We start from the raw sequence: 24,259 nt of genomic DNA on the forward strand, positions 1-24,259 counted from the left end.
CAAATGAACATCACCAGATTTTCTCTCTACAACAGTGGCACAGTTGACAATCCAAAACATCTCAGCACATTTTCTAATGCGGAGAATTAAAACCAGTGAATGAAAGGCAGCTCAGGACATGTTCACAAGCTGATGCGGTTTGTGTGTGGGAAATTCCAGAAACATTACATGAAGATTCCTTGAAGTTCACTCACTGAGCTCTTTGTCACATGTCCATCAGCTTGTGCACTCTGCATCATACTTCAGAGGATAAGGACTCACTGTATGGGCAAGTTGGGCTAAAGGACCTCTTTCCACACTGCATGACTCCGACCCGTTACCATGATTTCAAGTAAAATTTGGTGTACAACATCTTTTTACCTAGTAATTTCTCTGGAGATTCCAAGGGAGTAAAATTTGCACAACAATGTGTACATCACCAAGTTTTCTCAAATTGCGTGAAGCTGCCTTAGCTGGAGTCACCATGTTGTCTCGCAGATCTGTGGTTTTTACACTGGATGTTGTGGTCCAAGGCCAAAAGTGCATTGATGTGGACTGTGCAATGAGTCATCACAACTATGTTGGAAAGAGATCAAGTCATTTGTTCAAGATTTCATCAAATTCAAATCAAATTTTCTCCACAGTTGACTTATCCTGGTGGTGCCAACAATACCAAGCAGATGTATTATTGCAATGATGTGCAGGGTCCCTCGGTTCTTATGTAGTACATTCAAACAATATGTGTGTCAATTATATAAATGCATGCAGTGCTTTGAAAGGAGATGCAAGTTCTTCATATTGGCTGATATTCAGCAATATATTTTACCTGCTTTAAATTAAATAGGATGATACTGGTTTCTGGGCCAGTTTATAAAAGTTTCTGGGCCAGTTTCTTCCCAGCTGTTATCAGGACACATTTAATCAGTCTTTACCATGCACTAAATGCTATCCCCGTTATTCCCATTAGAGTGTATCTGTGGACGGCCTGATAGTAATCATATATTCTTGCACTTGACTGGACAGCATGCAACAAAAAGAAGCTTTTCATTGTCCCTCAGTACACATGAGAATAATAATAAACTAAAACTAATATAATTCACCTCCTCGCAAAATGTAGTTCTACACTTTAATTTTCTCAATAATTCTCCTATATATATATATCCATTAATGTGCAGAAATAACAAGTAAAAACTGCAGCAGAACATTCATTTCAAATGTCATTTCATCATAAAATTCAAACAATTACTCTTATGTACAGTATTACTTTACAAAGTCCAGTAGATTCTTTGATAGAGAAGGAATTAATCATTTGTTGTGCATTGCTATTGAACCAGTCATTCAGTGTGATAAGGGCCATTTCCATTTGTTGCCCGGAGCAAAATCACTCAGCCGTTAGATCTCGAGAGTCACTTATACAAACACATCCTTGGGCTCCAGTACATGCACATGTAGGCATCACAGAAAAGTCTTTTAGCAAATCCATCAAGCTGCTTCAGGTTGGTATAAGCCAGCATTTCCTCTGATATCATCAGGTAATCACCTATTTGTGGACAAATCGTAATCTCTGGGATATTCTCTTCATCTAAGGCAGACAGAACAGTTTGGTCAGTGAAGGGGGAAAAAAAACAAAAACTTGCATCAGTCTATGCACCCAAGTCTAAGAAACCAATATACACATCAGTCTATGAAACCAATAGATTTAAATGGATAGAATTTGAGTGTTCAATTATTTTATCTACAAGACAAATGTTATAGTATATACCTATTTAAATTACGCAGGGGGAGTAGTGTGTGTGTGTGTGTGTGTGTGTGTGTGTGTGTGTGTGTGTGTGTGTGTGTGTGTGTGTGTGTGTGTGTGTGTGTGTGTGTGTGTGTGTGTGTGTGTGTGTGTGTGTGTGTGTGTGTGTGTGTGTGTGTAATATATCCAATAGAGCTTTACCAATTCGATCAGCCATACTGTCAAAGAACAGCCATGAATTTTTGCTGGCGCCATATTTCACAAATGACACATAGTGGCTGGTTTCAATGCAAAGTACTGCAAACAATTCCATCTTGTGCCGTGGAAAAGGGGCTTTGACGCAAACATTGATCGGAGAAGGAAATTTTCGGAATTGGTGGTCCTTCCTCCCCTTGTGGGAATGAACCTGAGGAAAAATCCCAGAGCAAAATATTGGAGACAAAGTGAGATTCAGCAGTTTTGGATTCATGAACAATGTATTAGAACATCTCATTATTAGTAACGATGTGCAAACGCTTTTAAATATAAAACTGAAAGTTAGATTCACCAGGGAAAGGGATTTACAAACAGGCTCCAACATGGCCCCCTAGCCCTTCCTGAGAGCCCACAAAAGACCAACATCAGTACCTGTACATACAACGTGGAAACAGGCCTTTTGGCTCTCACCGAGTCCGGGCCAACCAGTGATCACCATCTGACACACCAGGGACAATTTTATCAAAGCCAACTAACCTACAAACCTGTACTTCTGTGGAGTGTGGAAGGAAAACGGAACACTCTGAGAAAACCCACGCAGTCACAGGGAGAACGTACAAACTCCGTACTGACTGCACCCATAGTCAGGATCAATCACGGGGCCCTGCGCTGTATGGCAGCAACTCTACCACTGCGCCGCCCTGTGGTCAGTTGTAAATCAGCACCTACTGTGGCTTTTTCACACTAGATCTTGGAATGCAGCAATCTGTGGATGCAGGCTTTGATGATGGGAGGATGAATGTAGGTTTACTCATCAAGTTTATCTTAAGTTAGTAGTCAGAGGATGATGTTGATCAATTGGTAAGAGCACAGCATTTGATCCTGATGCACTTTAGCAGGAGTAATAAGCTAGGACATTATGCATGGGAGTGCCACATTGTTGGAGGGATGTGTGGGCTTTGCAGAGGGTTCAGGTTTGCCAGAATGCTGCCTCGATTAGAGGTATCTTAGCTTCAAGGAGAGGTTGGACAAACTTGGATTGTTTTCTCTGGAATGTCGGAGGCTGAGGGGAGACCTGATAGAAGTTTATATGAGAGATACATGGGCATGGTAAACAGTCAGAAAAACCCCCCCCCCCCCCCCCCAGGGTGGAAATGTCAAAGATTAGAGGGCAGAGCTTTAACGTGAGAGGGGCAAAATTTAAAGGAGATGTGCAGGGCAAGTTTTTACCCCCACAGGGAAAGTAGTGGATGCCTGGAATGTGCTGCCAAGGGGAGAAGTGGAGACAGATACAATAGTGCCATTTAAGAGGCTTTAATATAGACACATGAATATGCAGGGAATGGAGGGATATGGATCACTTGCAGGCAGTAGAAATCAGTTTAAATTGGCATTGTGTTCAGCATGGACATTGTGGGCTGAATGGCCTGTTCCTTGCGCTGTACTGTTCTGGGTACAACATTCAATGTTAGTGCTTGAGAATATTGAAAAACGGAGGGAGTTTGCTGCACTAGTCCAAAGAGCCTGAAGGTGGGGAGCAGCACAGGGAAACGGTACATGGGATATGTGCCTTCATCAGCTGGGGCGCAGAACATGGGAGCCAGGAGGCTATGTTACAACTTAATAAGACATTGGTAAACCGCAGCTGGAGTAGAGTGTACAGAACTGGTCACCACACTATATGTTGTTTGCGCTGGAGAGGACATTCACCAGGATGTAGCGTTTCAGCCATGAGAGACTGGACAGGTTGGCTTATTTATCCACAAGGTAGAGGGAGGCTGAGCCGGGACTCAATGGAGGACGACATGATTATAAGGAGCATAGATAAGAGTATATCGGAAACTTTTCCTCTTAGCAGAGACATTTTAAACTAGAGAACATATTTTTAGGGCAAGAACATCAAAGGGATCGGAGGAAGAACTTTCTCATCTAGGGTGAATTGGAATCTGGAACATGGCCTGAGTGGATAGAGGAGGCAGATGCACACATTTGAGTATCTAGCAGAGCAGCTGAATTGTGAAAGCATGGCAGGCCATGGTCGAAGTGCAAGTACATATGGATACCTGATACTCACATGGGGATGGAGGGCAGAAAGGTCTACTTCTATAGCGCATGACTCGATGTAATGAAAGTGTTTAGTTTTAGAGATACAGCGTGGAAACAGGTCAGTCAGCCCACCAAGTCCATACCGATTTTCCGTTCAGACCAGGGGCTATTTACAGAGGCCAATTAACCTGCAAATCTGTACGTCTTTGGAGTGTGGGAGGAAACCAAAGCACCCGGAGAAAATTACCAAGGTCACAGGGAGAATGTACAAACTCCATACAGACAGCACCTGTAGTTAGGATCGAACCCGGGTCTCTGGCGCTGTAAGGCAGCAACTCTACCACTGTGTCAGCGTGCCGCCCATAGAGTGGAACTAACTACATTTCAGTCTTCATTATTGTCTGGGTTCAAACCCATAATTTTAGATTTGAAATGATTGTGGTGTCATTGGTTTAGTACTCAATTAATTTGTTGATAATGAATCCATACCTGGCTGTTGCAAGTGTCACAGTACTGCTTGATAGCACCCGGACTCAGCATTGGATCCAGAAGGCACTGAGCACATTCATATTCTGCCACCACTCCACAAATGAAGCACTGCCTCAGAGCTGCAGAGAACAAAAAACAAAACTGCTACATTCTTCAAACACACAGAATGAGTTATCAGATTTGGCAAAGCTTGGTCTCGCTTCACTCATACTCCCAAGCAGTGATGAATCTAGGCTATGTCAGTGATGTAAAAGTTAATGGCAAAGCCCTTAACAGCAATGATGTACAGAGGGATCTTGGAGTCCAAGTCCATAGCTGAATGGTAGTGGCAACACAAGTAGATAGAGTGGTAATGAAGGTGTGCTTGCTTTCATCGGTTGGAGCATCGAGTGCAAGAGTCAGGAAGTCATGGTTAGGCTGCATTTGGAGTATTATGTGCAGTTCTGTTCACCCCACTGCAGCAAGGATATGGAGGCTTTGGAGGGGGTGCAAGACAGGTTTACCAAAGCGCTGCCTGAATTTGAGGATATTAGCGTTAGGAAGAAGTTAGACAAACTTGGATTGTTTTCTCTGGAGTGTCAGAGGCTGAGGGGTGACTTGATATAAGAATACAAATAATCAGCAGCATAGATAGGGTAGACAGTCGGAACCTTTTTTCCCCACAGGGTTCAAATATCAAAAAGGCATAGCTTTAAAATGTGAGGGGCATAATTTAAATGAGATGCACAGGACAAGTTATTTTTTTAAACAGAGAGTGGTGGATGCCTGGAATGTGGTGTTGAAGTGGTGGTGCTGAAGTCAGATATGACAGTGCCATTTGAAGCATGTGAATATACAGCAAATGGAAGGATATAGATCATATGAAGGTAGAGGAGATTTAACCTGGCATTATGTGTAACATGGATATTGTAGGACGAAGGTCCCGTTTCTCTGGTGTAATGTTCGGTGTTCTATGGAATACTATCTAGTATCGGCAGCTGTACAAAGTACTGTGGTTGCGTTCATTGACATGGAGTTGAAATCCACTGACTGGATAACAATGGTGTAGGAAGGAACTGCAGATGCTGGTTTAAATTAAAGATAGACACAATATCTGGAGTAACTCAGTGGGTCAGACAGCATCACTGGAGAAAAGGAATAGGTGATGTTTCAGGTCCAGACCTTTCTTCAGGGGAAAGTGAAATGAGAGATACAGACAGTGTTATAGAGTGATATAAAACAAATAACAAGAGTGTTAGTAACTGTGCAAGTTGATTGTTGTTAAAACTGAAGGAAATTCTGCCACCCGAATACAATCTGGTCTTTTAGTGACGATATGATCACAGCAATGTGGTTGGTTTTTCATGAGATCTTGCCTGTCATTCGATCAATGAAGGTTTCAAACACTTTCTGTGACCTATTGAAACTGGCACAGCTCTACCTATTTCAGGACAATGGCAGCCTTGCCAATGACAACCCCATCTCTTGAACAAATAAAGTATGTGGGTGTACATACAGGGGAGTCTGGTCAACCTGAAACATCACCTATCCATGTTCTGTGGAGAAGCTGCCTGTCCCACCGTGTTACTCCAGCACTTTGCGTCTTTTTTTGAATGCACATAACTTGCTGAGTAATTCATGTGACAAAATGTGTGACTAATACCATTTCAATCACTGCTGTTTGTGAGATCCACAGAAAGGACTCACAAGCTGCGGCACAGTGGCACAGCGATAGCGTTGCTGCCTTACAGTGCCAGAGACCCAGGTTCGATCCTGACTACGGGTGCCGTCTGTACAGAGTTTGTACATTTTATCTGTGACCACGTTGGTTTTCTCCAGATGCTCCGGTTTCCTCCCACATTTCAAAGACGTTCATGTTTGTGGGTTAATCAGCTTCTGTAAATTACCCCAAGTGTGTAGGACAGAACTAGTCTACGGGTGATTGCTTGACTGCGCCGACTCGGTGGGCCGAAGAGCCCGTTTTCACACTATCTCTGAACTAACAGCAATAGAAACCATCTGTATTCAATGTACTTGTGCTTTATTTCTGTGCAAATACTACTCAATGTACAAATACTGATAGCTGGATGCAATCACAGTATGGTGTTTATAGTGATTTGCTACTATTAAACCACTTGCACATTTTACATGCAATGCTGTTAAAGAAAAGGGAATCTTTATGACACAATTAACTGAATTATAAATATACAACCAATACTTACAGTTGTTGAGTAAGTCTGTAATATCTAGTTCCAGCGAGGGCATGATTTCTGTGAACATTTTAAACTGTTTTCCAAACCTTGGCATCTGCACCAGAAGACATGATGGGATCTGAAATTGAAATACCATTGGAAAGTTGGGAGATGCTAGTAACTATTTGATAATATAACCCCACATTGCCCCAATATTCCCTAATGCCAGCTTCAACACTTAATATCTACCTAAAATTTTAGATATTGTACACAGCACAGTTTAATTTAATGTATTATTGTCACATGTACAGAGGTGCAGTGAAAAGCTTTGTTGCGTGCTATTCAATCAGAAAGACTATACATGATTACAATCAGGCCGTCCACAGTGTATAGATACGGGATAAAGGGAATAACGTTTAGTGCAAGATAGTCCACTAAAGTCCAATTAAAGATAGTCCAAGGGTCTCCAATGAGGTTGATGGTAGTTCGGGACCGCTCTCTAGTTGGAGAGAGGAGTTGAGTTGATTGTCGCGTGTACCGAGGTACAGTGAAAAGCCTTAGTTGCGTGTTATCCAGTCAGCGGAAAGAATACATAATTACAATCTGGTTCAGTTGCCTGATAACAGCTGGGAAGAAACTGTACCTGAATCTGGAGGTGTGCTTTGTCACATTTATGTACCTCTTGCCTGATGGGAGAGGTGAGACGAGGGAGGTGAGACGTTCTTGATTATGCTGGTGGCCTTGCTGAGGCAGCATGAAGTATGGATGAAGCCAATGGGAGGGAAGTTGGTTTGCGTGATGGTCTGGGCTGCGTCCAGAATGCTCTGCAATTTCATGCGGCCTTAGGTGGAGCTGTTCCCAAACCGTGCTGTGTTGCACTCCGATCACAAGGTCAGAGAGACCTTGATCCACATTTTTATTTCAATTTATTGGCAGTGAAGTGCAAAATGCAGCATTGGAAAGAAAGGAGGTACTTGAAACTGGCCTAAAACTGAATCCATATTGTCATGAAAAGGGACCTTGATAGTTTGGGCATTACTCAAACTTACACCACATTATAATGCATTACAACTGTCAATTGACAACAATGAAATGCACTACAATTCACCAAGAGAGCCCATGATGACTTACCTTGTAAATCAAAACAGTTTTTCAAGCCAGTAGCACATAGAACCCTGAATAACTGAAGGAGCAATTTTACAATAAATACTAATACTATCGTAAGCTTGGTCACCTTAACTCCAACTCGCAATTCACTTGCAGCCCAAAATGCCTAGTGATTACACAACTTCTTTAAGAATGAATGGGCAGCACAATGGTGGTAGAGCTGCTGCCTCACAGCACCAGACCAGGGTTTGATCCTGACCTCAGGTGCTGGCTGCGTGGAGTTTTCACGTTATGCATGGGTTTCTTCCAGGTGCTACATTGTCCTTGTGTTTGTATGTTCATTGGCCTTCTGTAATACCACCCTTATGTGTAGGGAGTGGGTGGGTTAACATAGAACTAGCATGAATGGGCGATCAGTGGTCAGCATGGACTCAGTGGGCCCAAGGCCCTATTTCCCTACTGTATCTCTAAACTGGTCCACAAATTAAACTTTATAGTACTAGTGAAAACATTTGAAGCAGATTGTTCTGAATTTCTTAGTGGGTTTTGAAACGTTAATTGCGAAGCAACTCACTGAACATTAATAAAGTGAAATATTTAAGAGAAAAAGTTAGTGTTTTGGAAAAGAGAGCAACCAACCTCCTCAAATTTCAAATCACAGGAGAGGAAGGATCGCTCCAGGAGAAACTGTACCGTTGGCACTTTAACTGTGTCATCTTTATCCAGGATTATCTGATAACAGTTGCTTTCCTGAATTTTCTCACCCGACCTGAAGTGTGCACATGAAGAATAACACTATTCTTGTGTCCACATCAATAAAAATGTCATCACTTACAGCCATCAGTACAGTAACTAGAGACAAACTGTTAATAAAATTAGAAAGGGGTTAGGATTTGACCATAATTTATTTTCAGAAACTGTATATATATTGCAAGGAGACCAGTTTTAATTTAGGTTACCGAGGAAACATCAGAAGGAAAGAGAAAAATGAAGATGTAATGAGTTAATGAAGACACAAGGAACTGCAGGTACTGGTTTACAAAAAGAAAAGGCACAAAGTGCTGGAGTAACTCAGCGGGTCAGCAGCATCTCTGGAGAACATGGATAGGCGACGTTTCGGGTTGGGCAAGGCAAGGCAAGGCAAGTTTATTTGTATAGCACCTTTCACAACAAGGTAATTCAAAGTGCTTTACATAAACCATTATAAGCATTGGAAAGAAACACATATGAAATGACATTTAGATGTAAAACGATGATTAGATTATTCAGATAAAATAATTACAAAATTAAAAGCAATCAAATAGAATATTTAAAATAGAATAAAACCAGGAATAGAAGTTACAGTGCAGTATAGGTAATTAATAAATTGTATTGTTTACTGAAAGGCAGCGGCAAACAGAAAAGTCTTCAGTCTAGATTTAAAAGAGCTGAGAGTTGCAGCAGACCTGCAGTTTTCTGGGAGTTTGTTCCAGATATGTGGTGCATAAAAACTAAATGCTGCCTCTCCATGTTTAGTTCTGACTCTGGGGACACAGAGCAGACCTGTCCCAGACGATCTGAGAGGTCTGGGAGGTTCGTAGCTAAGCAGAAGATCAGAAATGTATTTTGGCCCTAAACCATTCAGTGCTTTGTAAACCAACAGTAGTATTTTGAAATCAATTCTTTGAAAGACAGGAAGCCAGTGTAAAGATCTCAGAACTGGAGTAATGTGATCTACTTTTTTGGTCTTAGTGAGGATCCTGCTGAGACACAAGTCCTTTAATTGGGATCCTTCTTCAGAATGATTTTAGTGGGGGGGGAGGGGGGAAGAGAAAGCTGGAAAATTGGTGGGGGCGGAACAAGGGGGTCGGCAAGTGATAAGTGGATGCAGGTGAGGGGGGGCAGGGGGAGGGGGCTGAGAGGCCCTACCTGAATTCCCATTCCTTTCTCCCTTTCCCATTCCACCTATATTCTTTCCTCCGGCTTCACATTTTGTGCCTCTTCTATCTTTATCCTCTTATCTCACACCTTTGCCCTACTATCTACCAATTGCTCCAGGATTGCCAGTTTATTTGTTCAAATCCGAGACAAAAATCAGTGTTTAAACTTTGTATGGCCACTGCAAGAAAACTCTATGGTTAAAAACGGCTGAGTTCCTTCAACAGTTTGTTTTTTGCAGCATCTGCAGTCGTTTGCAATCGCCATGGGTGGAGATCATTTTGGTTTCAAAATTATACAGGGAATCGATCATTTTCTCTCCCTTGCTGCCTCACAGCGCCAGAGACCCGGGTCCGACCCTGACCTCAGGCTCTGTCTGTACGGAAATTGCTCGTTCTCCCTGTGACCGCGTGGGTTGCGTCCGGGTGCTCCGGTTTCCTCACACATCTCAAAGACATACAGGTTTGCAGGTCGATTCACTTCTGTAAATTGTCCCTAGTGTGCATGGGTGATCGTTGTTTGGTGTGGACTCTGTGGGCTGAAGGACCTGCTTACACAGGATCTCTAAACTAAGAATATCAGAGCAATTGGTGAGTCCAGAAGCAAAGATATAAATTACTCAAGATCTTCGGGACATCCAAGCTGACACAGGACGTGAAAGAAATGCCCTCTTGTAATGAGCATGAGATTTATTTCAACGTTGAAATCAATTTGAAAAATTCAGAACAACTTTTTAAATGTAAAACAAAACTGTTATTATCGAACAAATATTTAGAAGGGAAACTCAAGATTAAAATCTGGGACAGCTAGTGACAGAAACAACACATTTTCATTACTTTTAATGCATTTTTTTCTTCTACTTTTTCTCTTGACAAAATTAAAGAGTTTAGAAATTAAAGCTAGAATGTATGACATTCGTAATGAAGGGCAATTTCAAAATTATGACAGAGCTTCCAAGTAAAGTCTTAAAAACTAGTCCAATTGGTACCAGAATCTTTTCAAATTCAGTTTGAATCATAAAAATCTGTTTTTCAAACTATACTTTGGTGATCACAATTGATATCAAGTGGGGAGAAACTGGAACAAAAAACAGAATGCTGAGATAATACAGTGGGTCAAGCAGCATCTGTGAGTGTGAAAGGCGTTTGCCGATATCCAGCCCTGATGCAGAGCTTTGGCCTGAAACATGGACATACACCTTTTGCTTTCACAGATGCTTGATAAGCTAAGTTCTTCCCTCATTGTTTTATGTTCAATCTCTTTTAGCTTCTGAGCTGGATTCGTTTAATGGACATGAACTGATCAGAAATGATGTCTACGAAGAAATGTCACTAGCTTAAAAAAAAGAAAATTACCTGATCTTTAGCAGTGGATCAACCGCCAAGACTTCATGCAGTAGGACATTGATAAACTCTTCTGGATCTAGAATGCAAATGATCAGAAGTTCACATAAACCGTGCTATTCACTTTAATTGTAGTTATTTATTACAATAGTTCAGGAAGATGGGCACTGGCAGATTGCACAGTGTACATTCATGATAGGTTAGTTACAGCTCTGATTTGAAGACAGGCACTCAGATCCAAAATAATGCTTGGTTTTGTAGGCTCTCGAATACAAAATATAATTGATGTTAAATAAACTGCAGTTATAAACACAATATCATTCAGATTTCATTAAAGGAAACCTTATTATATGTTAGGTTATCGCTCAAGAGTTTGCTAATAGAATATTCGGGTGAACACCTGTACTTGGCAAATAATTATAATTAAAAAAAATATCCTCTTGCATTTAATGTTAGATACAACCCAGAAAAAAAATGCACCCCCCATCTTAGTACATCGACGAGAAAGCATAGGGAAAACTTAAAAGGATCAAATTTAGACGTATTTTAGAATGCCATCGTTCTGAAGATCCTGGTGTTGGTCAAACATCAAGGTAATTGTATTGAACAATAAGGGGAACAAACCAAACATTAGAGGCCATAGGCTTAATGTGAGAAGGGCAAAGTTTAAAGGAGACGTGCAGGACAAGTTTTCTACAGAGGGTGGCGAGCGCTGGGACCCGCTGCCATGGGTGGCGGTTGAGACAGTTATTATATCTGCAGTTCCTTCCTACATTCCATAGACTTCCTTGACCACACTTTGTTCTAGATATGAGCATCTGTCCCAATTTCACAATAATGTATTTAGACCAACCTGGTTGCCATTCCTGATTGATGAAAAAAAAAAAACAAGGAAACATTGCAACTCAAAAATAAGGCGACATCAGGAGAATGTTTATACTTAACGAAAAATAAAATAGTTACCCTTCTCTGCCGAAACAAACGTGTCACATCCTAACAGCTTCCTCAATTTCATCACCTTCTCTGCATTCACAAACCCAGTCCTAGGATCAAAGTATTTGGTGGTTAACTCTTGGCATCTTGAATATTTATTTAAATATCCGGACCCTAAATTACAGAGAAAATTACAATTGTGCAACACTTCTACACTACACGAAATGACAAAGAATGAGTGGCAGGAAATCTTAATAAAAAAGAAGTGCTGGAGTAACTTAGCGGGCCAGACAGGATCGACAAAGGGAATGAAAAAACAACGCTTCTAGTTCGCACCCTTGAAAATGGTCCTGAACCGAAATGTTATGAGTTGGATGATCAGCCATGATCATATTGAATGGCGGTGCAGGCTTGAAGGGCCGAATGGCCTACTCCTGCACCTATTTTCTATGTTATCTGAAGGGTCTCAACATGAAACATTGCCCATCCATTCCCTCCACAGATGCTGCCTGTCCCACCGATTTGGCCCAGCACTTTGTTTTACTCAAGATTCCAGCATCTGCGGGTCCTTGTGCTTCTAGATGGAAATCGTATTTCTTAATCGTTCCAACAGCAAATTGATAGTTCCACTGAAACGTTGTATTCTCTACCAATTAATCTGGTGCCACTAGACCACTAGTCAGAAGAAATAGAAGTGTATATAATAAAGTGGCATAAGTAAAGGGGTATACAGTAAATCCTCACCATAATGGACCAAGGTGGGGGGGGGGGGGAAAGGGGGGGGAGAAGAGGAGCTGCTGTTCACGATTGCCAATTGTCTGCTATAACCTAGTGAGGGGGGTTTAAGTTTAACCCAAGCCAGGAGGGAAAAAAACCCATCGTGGGGGTGGGTTAAACCAGCGGGATTCTCAGGCCAGGGAGCCACTCAGCCCCCAGCCCCACACGCGGTGCGCCAGGGGAGAGCCCGGTATTCACACCGCCTTCTTGCTGCTCGCTCTCTCCCATCCCGCAAACTGGACCAGGAAGCACGCCACGTAATACCAGCTCGTTGGGTAACTGCCGAAAGGATGCAATGGGAGCATCGGTCTGCTATAACCAAAATCTGCTCTATAGAGGGCCGTTATTGCGAGGGCTTACTGTATTTTCAATCATTGGTCCACAATTCGTATCGCCAGTACATATGCTCGTTCAAATTTAGAAAACCCAATCTTCCACTTATGAAAATGACTGATGATTCCAGATCCGGACAAATAAATTAATCCTGCCCTCAAACAATTTGCACAGTAAGCATTGCAAAGTAGAAATTAATAACAAAAACTCTTGACTAATCTTCTATTTGATCCTAGATTTTAAAATCATTTCTTTATTTCAATAGACTTGACCAGCAAACTGAACAGAGAATGTCATTCAATCTGGAACATCACTGCCACATGTTGGCTCTTCATCATCAAAGTGGAACCAAAGACTATTTTTGCCCATAACTTTGAAATATTTTAAAAAAAGAACAAATCTTAAAATTGTCAGGTGCACGAGGCTTGGACGGCATGGACAAATTGGGCCAAAGGGCCTATTTCTGTGCAGTACAACTCATTGCAGAATCGATACTGTGATTCTCACTTACGTTCGCAATGGGTTGACTATATCCTCCCTCAGTATTTGTTGAATTTTCTCGTCATGTCCTCCGGGCTTGTGAAGTATACCATCCAATACTGAACTGAACGTGAACAAACTGAAAAATTAATGAAAAGTAAAACAATGAGGCATAACTCTGTAGAATTCATTCTTACCTATGTTGAAATAAATGGGCTGGAAATAGAACATTTTCTGTGAATGACATTCAGCTTCGAGAGGGGAATACTCCCTTCACACTTCCGGCCGTGACTGCAATTGACCCCAATCTACACTTGCCCTGTGTAAAATATCAATGGAGCTAAAGGTGAAAATCTGCCTTCAGGTATAAAATGAAGAACACACACGGGGGGGGGAAACAAACATATCCTAGAAATTATCCCAAATGTACAGACCCACTCGGGATATCTGATGCATCCTACACAGCACAGGGGCCGTCTCAGCAGAGACATCAATGTACATTCAATGAAACTCCACCCACCATCGGACACAAGCCCGTTAATTACGTTAATGTGGTCAAGTCCATTATATGCCAGCGATCGTGTTTGACATTCGCAAATACTTGGGATATGCATTTTTTTCCCTTTACATTTAAAGCACTGCAAAGGCTCCACTCCACACAATAAATGTCATAAAAACTAACTGAAAGTAATTAGAATATTTTTTTTTTCTCTTGGGAGCAAATTACTCTCCTTCATTTAAATTGACCGAGTTCACATCAGCTTACCCTGGGGAAAAAAAACAGTGCTGGAGTAACTCAGCGGGTCAAACAGCATCTCTGGAAAACATGAATAGGTGATGTTTCAGGTCAGGACCCTGTATTCATTATATTGCTCATTGAAATCGGCTGCAAGTTTTCAATAAAGTTCTCCAGTACTTTGGTTCTTATTTGCCACAGAAACCAAATTATGCACCGCATACAGTACATTATAGCCCTTGCTTTTTCTCTCTCTCCCTCTCTCTCTCTCTCTCTCTGTATCCCCTCCCCATCCCAGTTCTCCCACCAGTCTTACTGTTCCTGACTACATCTATCTCTGTCCCACCCACTTCCCTGACTTCAGTCTGAAGAAGTGTCTCGACCAGAAAAACGCCACCCATTCCTTCTCTCCAGAGATGCTGCCTGTCCCGCTGAGTTACTCCAGCATTTTGTGTCTACCACTTTTTAATCTTGAACCGCCTGTAGTAAAGTGTTATGGTACAACTGTCCAACAGCATAGAAAAATGGTACCGCACAACATCAGTGCTTTCGCAAGAACAGAGGCGGCACATAACAACCAATTCAAACCTAGAAACGGGAGCCTAACCTGAAAATTGTAGAGTCCAGGTAACAAGAATTGTAATGTCCCTGAATCCCTTTCATTCTCCCTGCCATCAACTGCTGCACCTCATCCTCATGTACTGGGGGAACATCCTCTTCCATTGTGTGATCATCTGCAATCATTTTCTCTAGTAATTGAAACAACCAAAATTAATATTTTTAGTTCTCACATATTAAATTCATAATCCAGTAAGTTAAATGTAATTCCAAGGCCAAATGCAGCACCGAAAAATATGCATGAAAAAAAAGTGTGGATTAACTTTTAGAGCCAAAACATAACATATAATCCCGGACTTCCAATAAGCACAGCAAGACTTAGTTTTAAAGGAGTAAAACTAATGATCAATCTTTTTGCAACCCCTAGCTCATAATTAAATATACAGTATGATTATCTCAATTGCAATCTTGGATGTTTCTGCTTCATAGAATGGAAACTTAGGGGTTTTCAAGTACTAAAATCGGGTTTTCTGCTGCTGTACTGGTTACACTTTAGACTTTGGAGATACAGCACAGTAACAGGCCCTTTGGCCCACCAAGTGGGAGGAAACCGGAGTACCCAGAGGAAACCCACGCAGTCACAGGGAGAATGTATAAACTCCGTACAGACAGCACCTGCAGTCAGGATTGAACTTGGGTCTCTGGCACTTTAAGTCAACAACTCTACCGCTGCACCACTTATTACAGAGCGTACTCACAACATTCATTAACAGGAGTGGCACAGTGGCTCAGCTGGTCGAGCCACTGCAGCATTGCATCAGAGATACGGGTTCGATCCTGATCTCAGGTGCTGCCTATATGCAGAGTCTGTACATTCTCCCTGTGCCACGTGGGTCTCCTTCGGGTGCTCCAGTTTCCTCCCGCATACCGAAGACATGCGAGTTTGCAGCTTAATTGGCCGCTGTAACTAGTCCACAGTGTGTAGGGAATGGATGAGAAAATGGGATAACATAGTGGTCAATGGTCAGCGTGGGCTGAAGGGCCCGTTTCCATGCTGGATCTCTACACTAAACATCTGCGTTATTCTGACCAAAAGGCAATAAAATATTTCAGAGCAGTCTTAGCAAATGTCCCAAAAAGCAAACAAAGAACAGCAATTTTACCTGGTGCATTAATTGGGGTTGTGCGCACATTCTTTAGTTCACGTGTGAGAAAACGTGCATCTGGTTTACAGTCTCCAAGCTGTATAAATAATGCTTTATTCTTTTCACAGACAAAATATTGCCTTTTCTCAAATGTGCCACCAGAGCCAGTTTTCTGCTCATAGTCCTAGAAATGATTTAAAAAGAAACGTTAGCTTCACATTTGTCTACCTTTGTTCATGAATAAACTACCTACCCCTGCCTTGAAAATATTCAAAGATATTGCTGCCATTGCCCTTTGAGGAAGAGTGCCAAATTCTCACTACCCTCAGAAAAAGAATTGATCTCATCTCGTCTCATTTATTATTGTCCTGGGTACCAGGGTACAAATGAAGGGTTTTTGTTTGTGTGCTATCCAGCCACAGAAAAGACAAATGACATATGAATACAATCAATTCCTCCACAGTGTGCAGTGAAATTTCATAAGGTCTCCAATTAGACAGATGGGAGGTCAAGACCACACTCTAGCTGATGAGAGGACTGTTCAGTTGCCGAATATTTGCCATGAAGAAACTGTTCCTGAATCTGGAGATGTGTATTTTCAAAATTCTGAAGATCCTGCCCGATGGGAGGGGGGAGAAGAGAGTGACCGGGGTGAGTGGTCCTTGATTATGGTGGTAGACTTGCCCGGGCAGCATAAAGTATAAATTAAATCAATGGAAGGGTAGCTGTTTTGTGAGATCTGTCTTAAATGGAGGTCCACTTAAGGAGGACCACTTATTCTTAAAGAGATCTCTACTTCTAGATTGTCCAAGAAGAAATGTCTCCTCGACACCCAACATGTGAAAACCCGTCACAATCTTATCTGTACACTGTGGATGAATTGATTGTATTCATGCATAGTCTTTGATTTGATTTGATCGTCCCTTTAGTTTAGCGATACTGTGCGGAAACAGATCCTTCAGCCATCCGAGTCCACACCGACCAGCAATCCCCGCACACTTACACTATTCTACACACACCAGGAACAATTTACAATTATACCAAGCCAATTCTGTCATACTTCCATAAGGATTTCACTGATTATACCCAAAATGTCACCTATTCGTTTTCTCCAGAGATGCTGCCTGACCCAGCATCTTGTGTCTATATTTGATAACATTTGTCAAAAAGCATCCGACATACTTACAAATATTTATCAAATTACATGCAATCATGCAGGTCAGAAAACAAAACCAGTAAAAAACTTACCAATTCAATTCCTGCCATCCTTTGCACCTTTCCTTCTGGTATACCAATCCATCTAATAACTCCGTAGACAAGAATGCTTCTTAATTGTACTTCAACCATTGACCCAACCTCAAGAGCAGGATTCTCACATCCCTCAAAAAGATCAGGGCTGATTTGAGTCAGAGCTTTGGAAATGTGTTTAGAAGAGTTCTTCCCACGGTCTGGAATTGAAGCAGAGGAGACAAATGACTTTGGAACTTCATTTGATTGTTCCATTCCCTTTCTTCTCGAAGATGTACTGATATTTTGGTATGGATCTTCGAATAGTTGTGTGCTCCCATTTTTTGCATCTGCTAAAACTGTAAGACAACAAGGTTAAACCACAGATATTTCATATTTATGGCATAAATATCACACAGAATTAAAAAAACCTCCGCAACTGAACAACCTACACAAACATATTAACTCAGATACTGAATACGAGTTTATCTTCCCCTTATCCCAGAAATGATTGGGTTAGCATAAGAGTACATGATAGCTTATGGCCTACACTTGCTGGAGTCTGAAAGGATGTGGGAGTATCTCACCAAAACCTACAAAATAATGGAAGGTCTAGATAGTGGAAGTGGAGAGGATGTTTGCAGTAGTGGGAGAGTCTAGGGCCAGAATAAAAGGAAGTACATCTAGACTGGAGATGAGGAGGAATTTCATTAGCCAGAGTGGTGCATCTGTGGAATTAATTGCCACATACAGTGGTGAAAGCCAAATTGTTGGGTATTTTTAATGCAGAGAATGATAGATTCTTCATTAGTAAAGGTGTCAAAGCTTATGGGGTTGATAGGGAAAAATAGATCAACCATGATCAAATAACGGAGCTGACTCGATGGGCTGAATGGTCTAATTCTACCTTCTGGACTATCTGACATGAGGAAACTTGTATCAAAGGTAAAAATCTCTCACACCACCACTCCAAAAGCAACCAAAATCCAAGCAAAAGAATAATGCGGTTGAGAGATGTTTCTCTCATGAAATCGCTGAGCTTTCTGCATGCCAATCACAGTGAGTATTGTCAGACGAAATAAAACACTTGGTACAAATTCCTTGGGGAATGGGGTTTCAAATTGGCCTCCCGAGGCCATCCGAGAAAGCTCAAACATTTGCTTTAATAGGAAAAAAAAACCTGTCTGGGTTGGAAAACAAGAGCTTTTTGATCATTCCAATTACTATTAATAATCTTATCCCAATAAATCAAAAGCAAAAGAGGGAGACTGGTGCTTGGCAAACAAATAGTCACTTCAGATTGCAGAGGTAGCTGTGGTTCATTTTAGTTTTAAGTGAAAAAACAGTTTAAAAATATGTTAGGGCAATGCTTTTTTGATTTAAAAAAAAGGATCCAGTATGAAATACTGCTCTTTGCAATTGCTATCTATAATAGATCATCCTCTATAAGTTGCTAAGGCTCTTTAAGGGCCTGACGTCAATCAGTCTGAAGAGTCCTGCTCTTAAACATCATCTGTCCATCCCCTCCCCAGAGGCTGCCTGACCCACTGAGTTCTTCCCGCACTTTGTGTTTTGCTTAACATTTTTCATCTTGGTTTTCTAAACCCTTCACCGTTTCCACAATCCATAATATCCTCCAGCCCTCTCAAAATCTCTAACTCTAGCCACCTTAATTATCACCAAATTTAATGATACCCTTGGCCGTTAAGGGATTATCTCCAGCATTGCTTCAAATTTAGTTTAATTTATTGTTGTCACGTGCACTGAGATACAGTGAAATACATGCTAATCAGTCAGCGGAAAGACGTTACGGGATTACAATCAAGTTGTGTACTGTGTGCAGATACATGATAAAGAGAATAGTGTTTAGTACAAGATAAAGTCCAGTAAAGTCTGAGTAAAGTGAGATAGATAGTAGTTCAGGACTGCTCTTTAGTTGGCGATAGGATGGTTCAATTGCCCGATTACAGATGGGAAGAAACTGTCCCTGAATCTGGAGTTGTGTGTTTTTACACCTCTGTACCTCTTGACTGATGGGAGAGGAGAGAAGAGGGAGTGACCGGGGTAAGGCTGGTCCTTGATTATGCTGGTGTCCTTGCTGAAACAGCGAGAAGTGTAGATGGAGGCAATGGATGGGAGGTTGGTTTGTGAGATAGTCTGATCTGTGTCGATAATTCTCCACAAAATATCCCAAGCAGTTCCCAGGTGTTATGCAAAAAATAAATTGTTGCCAATGAAACATTGAAACATAACATGTCAGGCACAGAATATCAATGCACTCCCGTTACAACGTTAAACCGTTCATGCACAAAATAAGCAAGCTTGAAACTACCATTGTACAATTTAATTTCTTACCAAATGGTTCTACTTCAGTGTTGCTGACCTGAATGATTTCTCCTGCATTAACCTTCACGCATGTATCACATTTCTTCCGACTTGATCTATTGTCTTCCTACATTGAAAGTGGGGTGAGAAAGGTGCAGAGAATAGAGAAAAACATTTTAAGTGAGGCGACATGCGAGTCACTGAAGCTTTAACAAGAAGAGCTCTACATAGTCTCTTCCAAGTATTACTTGCAAAATCTGAAGCAAATTAATAAAAACTACTTGTTCAGCAAGTCAGGAAGCATCCATGCAAAGAAACAAGACGTCGATGTACTGCTGAAGGATCATTAACCTGAAACATGAAATTATTTTTTTCAGCACAGATGCTGTCTGAGCCACTCAGTACTTGTAGCTCTTTGCTTGAATTTTCAAATTTCCTCTTTTAAACTTAATGATGAAATATACAGACAAAATAAATTAACACCAAGTAACAGGATTCTCTCTTTTTTATTTTCTTATGTTGACTCCAGAGCTTAATGCTACCCACAGGCACACAATAGCTCTAGGGGCATAATTTATCTGATGACCTAAAACACTCCAGACCAAAGCACTCAGCCTGCCAGATGATATCTTGCCAACGTGGCTTTTAATTATGCTGCAAAACTTACTCTGCTCTGGATCAAGGGTGATCTGTTTTTTTCCTCCATCCCATTCTAGTATCTTCTCCCTGTAAACCTGAATGCCTTTACTAATCAAGAACCCATCATTTCCCACCTAAATACCCAATGACATGCCCTCCAGTCGTCTGTGGCCATGAATCCCACAGAGTCACCACCCTCTGGCTAAAGAAATTCCTCATCATCTCCATTCCAATGGTATGTCCTTTTATTCTAATGCTGTGCCGCCTTGTCCTAGAGCCTTCCACTACCAGGAAACATCTTCTCCACATTCACTCAATTTAGGCCTAGTTCATGAATAATTATATTATTCTGGTTCATTGAAATCTGATATTAATGTATAAATAAAACCTGCATTCATCCAAAGGATCAAAATTGCTCCACTTGATACAAAACAATGACAAACTAAAGAAAAGTTAGATGATCTCCAATGCTGTTAGATAGTCCTTTTGAGCTGTGTTTTACACAAGCATCCAAATAATAAGGTACAGCTGATACAAAGCTTTAAGTTCATGGTCAAAATGCTGATTGCTGGACAAAAGATGATTAACCATGGAAACATAAGAGACTGCAGGTGCTGGAATCTAGAGCAGAACACAAAGAGCAGGAAGACCTCAGTAGGTCAAGCAGCATCTGTGGAGGGATTAGAACTTCCTCTCTCCCCACACCCCCACTACAGTCAGCTCCCCCCCCACCAGAACAATCAGTCTGAAGAAATATCCCAACTTGAAATGTCTGTCCATTCCCTGCACAGACGCCACCTGACCCGCTGAGTTCCTGCAACATTTTGTGTTTTGCAAGCGTACATTCTCATGAAGCTCACTTCCCAGAATTACATCCAGAGGAGAGGGTTTCTGATTATGCTACCAGCAATATCAAAGACTCACACAGCCCTGGCCAAACTCTCATCTTACTCCTGCCAACAGGAAGGTAGAAAAGGAGCCTTAAAACTGTGACGTCCAGGAGCAGCTTCTTCCCGGCAACCATTTTGCTATTAATCAACCTCCAAATAAGCTCTGACCTACATAGACTTTGGGGCTTTTTTTGTGTTTACACTATCGTTTGTTTAAATAAATATTAAGTGTGTGCGCATGTGTGTGTATGTATATGTATATATATGTGTGTGTGTGTGCGCGTGTGTGTGTGTGTGTATATATATATATATACACACACACACACATATATTATATTATATAATACACACACACGTATGCGTGCGCATACACTCACAAAGGAGCCTTACATATCCGCTGTGTGCTGTGCAAGTCCAGGGAGGAAAGAGCATTCTTCCCGCAGCACCATTTTGCCATTAATCTTTCCCCCAAAAGCATAAGACAGACACCATTGACATGCAGATGCTAAGGTGTGTTCAGCTCGGGCTTTACACTTATCGTTTCTTGTATGTGGACTCAATAAGAAGCAGCTGCAAGTGAAAATGTAATTATTCTGTTCTGTTTCATATGACAATGCAACATTCTTGACATTTTCCAAACTAGCAAGTGCCCAATGGTTCTTTACAATTCGGCATTGTAAATGACATTTACAAACTGAACCCACAATATTTTCTGGTTATTTGCTGCTTACCATCAAGCTTACTTGAAACAATGTTCCATATAGATCCAATTCTTTTTTTCTCGTGGAATTTTCAATATTCTTGACAATTCCTACCACCTTGTTGTTCTTTCGAAGTTGAACTACGTCATTGATTTGGACTTTAGCAATGGATCTGAAGAGCGGTTCGTTCTTAAAGAGCTCATATCGATGAGAAAGATCCTGGATATCAACAAGTAGCTCCGCTTCTTCCTTTTTGATTGCTTTATAATTTCCTGGTTGCAACTTTACCACTTGCTTGACGTTTTCCACAGTTGCGGACATTTCCTCACGTCTTGAGCGGTTGAAATATCCCAAAGACCCTCGCGGGACCTTTATTCCACATGTAGTAAAATCTTTTAACACAATACAATAACGTTTATCATTTTCAACTCCGCCCATTCTTTCCATGAGGAATCCAAGGCAAGGTTAGAACCTGAAAGGGATCATACCAATGGTAAATTTTAGAATATAAGACGCAAATGATTAATTTAGACACAAAGGATAAATATGATAATTATCTTTTATTGTTGTTTCACGAATATATTTAAATATAGCATTTTCCGATTTGAATGGATAACTTATAAAACAAAGCTTTTCACTGTACCTCAGTACGCGTGACAATTATAAATCTAAACCTTAGGGGTTTGCAGCATGAAAAAAGAATCATCATTCAATAGATTTATGAATGCCTAATACTGCCTGCCTGTAATCGTCTTCCCCTGTTCACTATACCACCAATTTTAGTGTCATTCATAAATCATAAATTTTTAAAATGCCACCTATGTTTATACCTAAATTGTTAATACTGTATAAAGAACAAGAAAACACAGCACAGACCCCTGAGGCAGACCTCTGGTTACAGGTCTTCTGTCTGAAAAACAATCCTCTACCACCATGTTTCCTACTTTCTAACCAATTTTGCATCTAATCGGCTAGCTCACCGTGGATCTCATGTATAGCAACCAACCAGACCAGCCTACATGAAGACAAACTCAATTATGCAGTTTTAAGCATGATTTGTGAATGCTCGCCACCTTAGAAGGGTCCGTGCTTAATTTCCCTCCACTGGTGCTGCCCAAACCACTGAGCTACTTCGGCACTGTGATTTGTTCAAGATTCCAGTACCTGCAGTTCCTAATATAATGCATCCATTTTATTGCTCCACTGCAAAATCTCCACAACGTAGGCCTGCTTTTAAGAAGTACTACTCTCTTTGAATCTCTCCAGATACTGCCTGACCCACCATGTTCTTCCAGTACTTTGTGTTTTGTTCAAGATCCCAACATCTGTACTTCCTTGCAAATTCCTCCAACAATTTGGATTTTTTTTGCTCTGGCTTGTTGTTATTAATGGCATTCTCCAGCATTTTTTGGTCAAGCACCCAACACCTGCAGTTCCTGATGTCTCCAGCACCTGTAGAGGACTGAATTCCTCCAGTATTGTTTTTTATTTGCTCAAGATCCGAGTATCTGCATTTCCTTGTGCCACCAGCATCTGTGGAGGACTGAGTTCCTCCAACATTTTGTTTTTTTTATTTGCTCAAGAACCCAGCATCTGTATGCAGTCTGTACGTTTCACCCGGGACGAGGGTTTGGGCCGCACAGTGGGCTAGGGCGAGGTTAGATGGGCAGAGCGGCCGCAGACCCATGCCCACCGGGAATGCAGTGCGCCGGGCCCCGGCACCTGTCTGCACGTAACCCCGGGGTTTATTCGATGCCTAGGCTGCTGTTACCGCCGCTGTCTCGACCCCGCCCGCCCGCTGCTGTTCAAGTCCACACACCGAGTACGCGAGAGCGTTTCCCGGCCGCTGTTGTGTCTCAACCCGGGACATACTCACCCCATCCCTCCGCCGCCGGACCGAGCACTGCGCCTGCGCCTGCGCCACCCCGTCTCACGTGATTCTTGCAGCAGGTACTACGCATGCGCCAACCCCCGTCTCACGTGATCCGGGCACTACGCATGCGCCACCCCCCGTCTCACGTGATCCGGGCCGCTCTCCGGGCACTGCGCCTGCGCCACCCCCCGTCTCACGTGATCCGGGCCGCGCTCCACCTCACTTGAGTCACCGACTCCCGGGGACGGATCTCTGCTGTCGATCATGTCCTAGCCGAGGGCAATTGAGTCGCAGAGTGATACAGTGCGGAAACAGGCCATTCGGTCCAGCTTGCCCACACCGGCCAACATGTCCCATTTACACTAGTCCCACCTGCCCGCATTTGGTCCACAAACCTGTCCTATCCATGTTGTTTAAGAGGGAACCTGTTTAAATATTTCTTAAACTTTGGGATAGTCGCAACCTCAACTACCTCCTTTGTCAGCTCGTTCTATACACCCACCACCCCTTGTGTGAAAAAGTTACCTCTCAGATTCCTATTAAATCTATTCCCCTTCACCCTAAACCTATGTCCTCTGGTCCTCGTTTCACCTGGCTGGGCAAGAGCCTGCATCTACCAGATCTATTCCTCATGATTTAATACACTGCTTTTCTTGA

At 41.8% G+C, this 24,259-nt stretch overlaps 1 protein-coding gene across 1 annotated transcript; it reads right to left on the minus strand.

Moving 5' to 3' along the window:
• Window positions 1–1,091: 1,091 nt before the first annotated feature.
• Window positions 1,092–23,726, minus strand: cyldb (cylindromatosis (turban tumor syndrome), b). Its single transcript, XM_055652191.1, has 14 exons — window positions 23,606–23,726; window positions 21,760–22,201; window positions 19,530–19,626; window positions 17,196–17,395; window positions 15,966–16,131; window positions 14,852–14,993; window positions 13,540–13,647; window positions 11,949–12,028; window positions 10,998–11,064; window positions 8,365–8,494; window positions 6,649–6,757; window positions 4,448–4,566; window positions 1,919–2,123; window positions 1,092–1,561 (listed from the first exon to the last, which is right to left on the minus strand). Exons 2-14 carry the CDS (start codon window positions 22,174–22,176, stop codon window positions 1,386–1,388), a joined length of 2,016 nt encoding a protein of 671 aa, XP_055508166.1. The 5' UTR covers window positions 22,177–22,201; window positions 23,606–23,726; the 3' UTR covers window positions 1,092–1,385.
• Between the last annotated feature and the right edge of the window lie 533 nt (window positions 23,727–24,259).

Source organism: Leucoraja erinacea, chromosome 21, assembly GCF_028641065.1.
Source record: "Leucoraja erinacea ecotype New England chromosome 21, Leri_hhj_1, whole genome shotgun sequence".
Taxonomy (NCBI): domain Eukaryota; kingdom Metazoa; phylum Chordata; class Chondrichthyes; order Rajiformes; family Rajidae; genus Leucoraja; species Leucoraja erinaceus.

Excerpts from the sequence above, each read along its gene's own strand:
- cyldb (XM_055652191.1), bottom strand. The coding sequence starts at position 22,176 with ATGGAAAGAATGGGCGGAGTTGAAAATGATAAACGTTATTGTATTGTG. Across the intron at positions 16,132-17,195 it reads GGATGGCAGGAATTGAATTG|GACTATGAGCAGAAAACTGG; the intron begins GTAAGTTTTTTA and ends AATCATTTCTAG. Across the intron at positions 6,758-8,364 it reads GTGATTTGAAATTTGAGGAG|ATCCCATCATGTCTTCTGGT; the intron begins GTTGGTTGCTCT and ends TTTCAATTTCAG.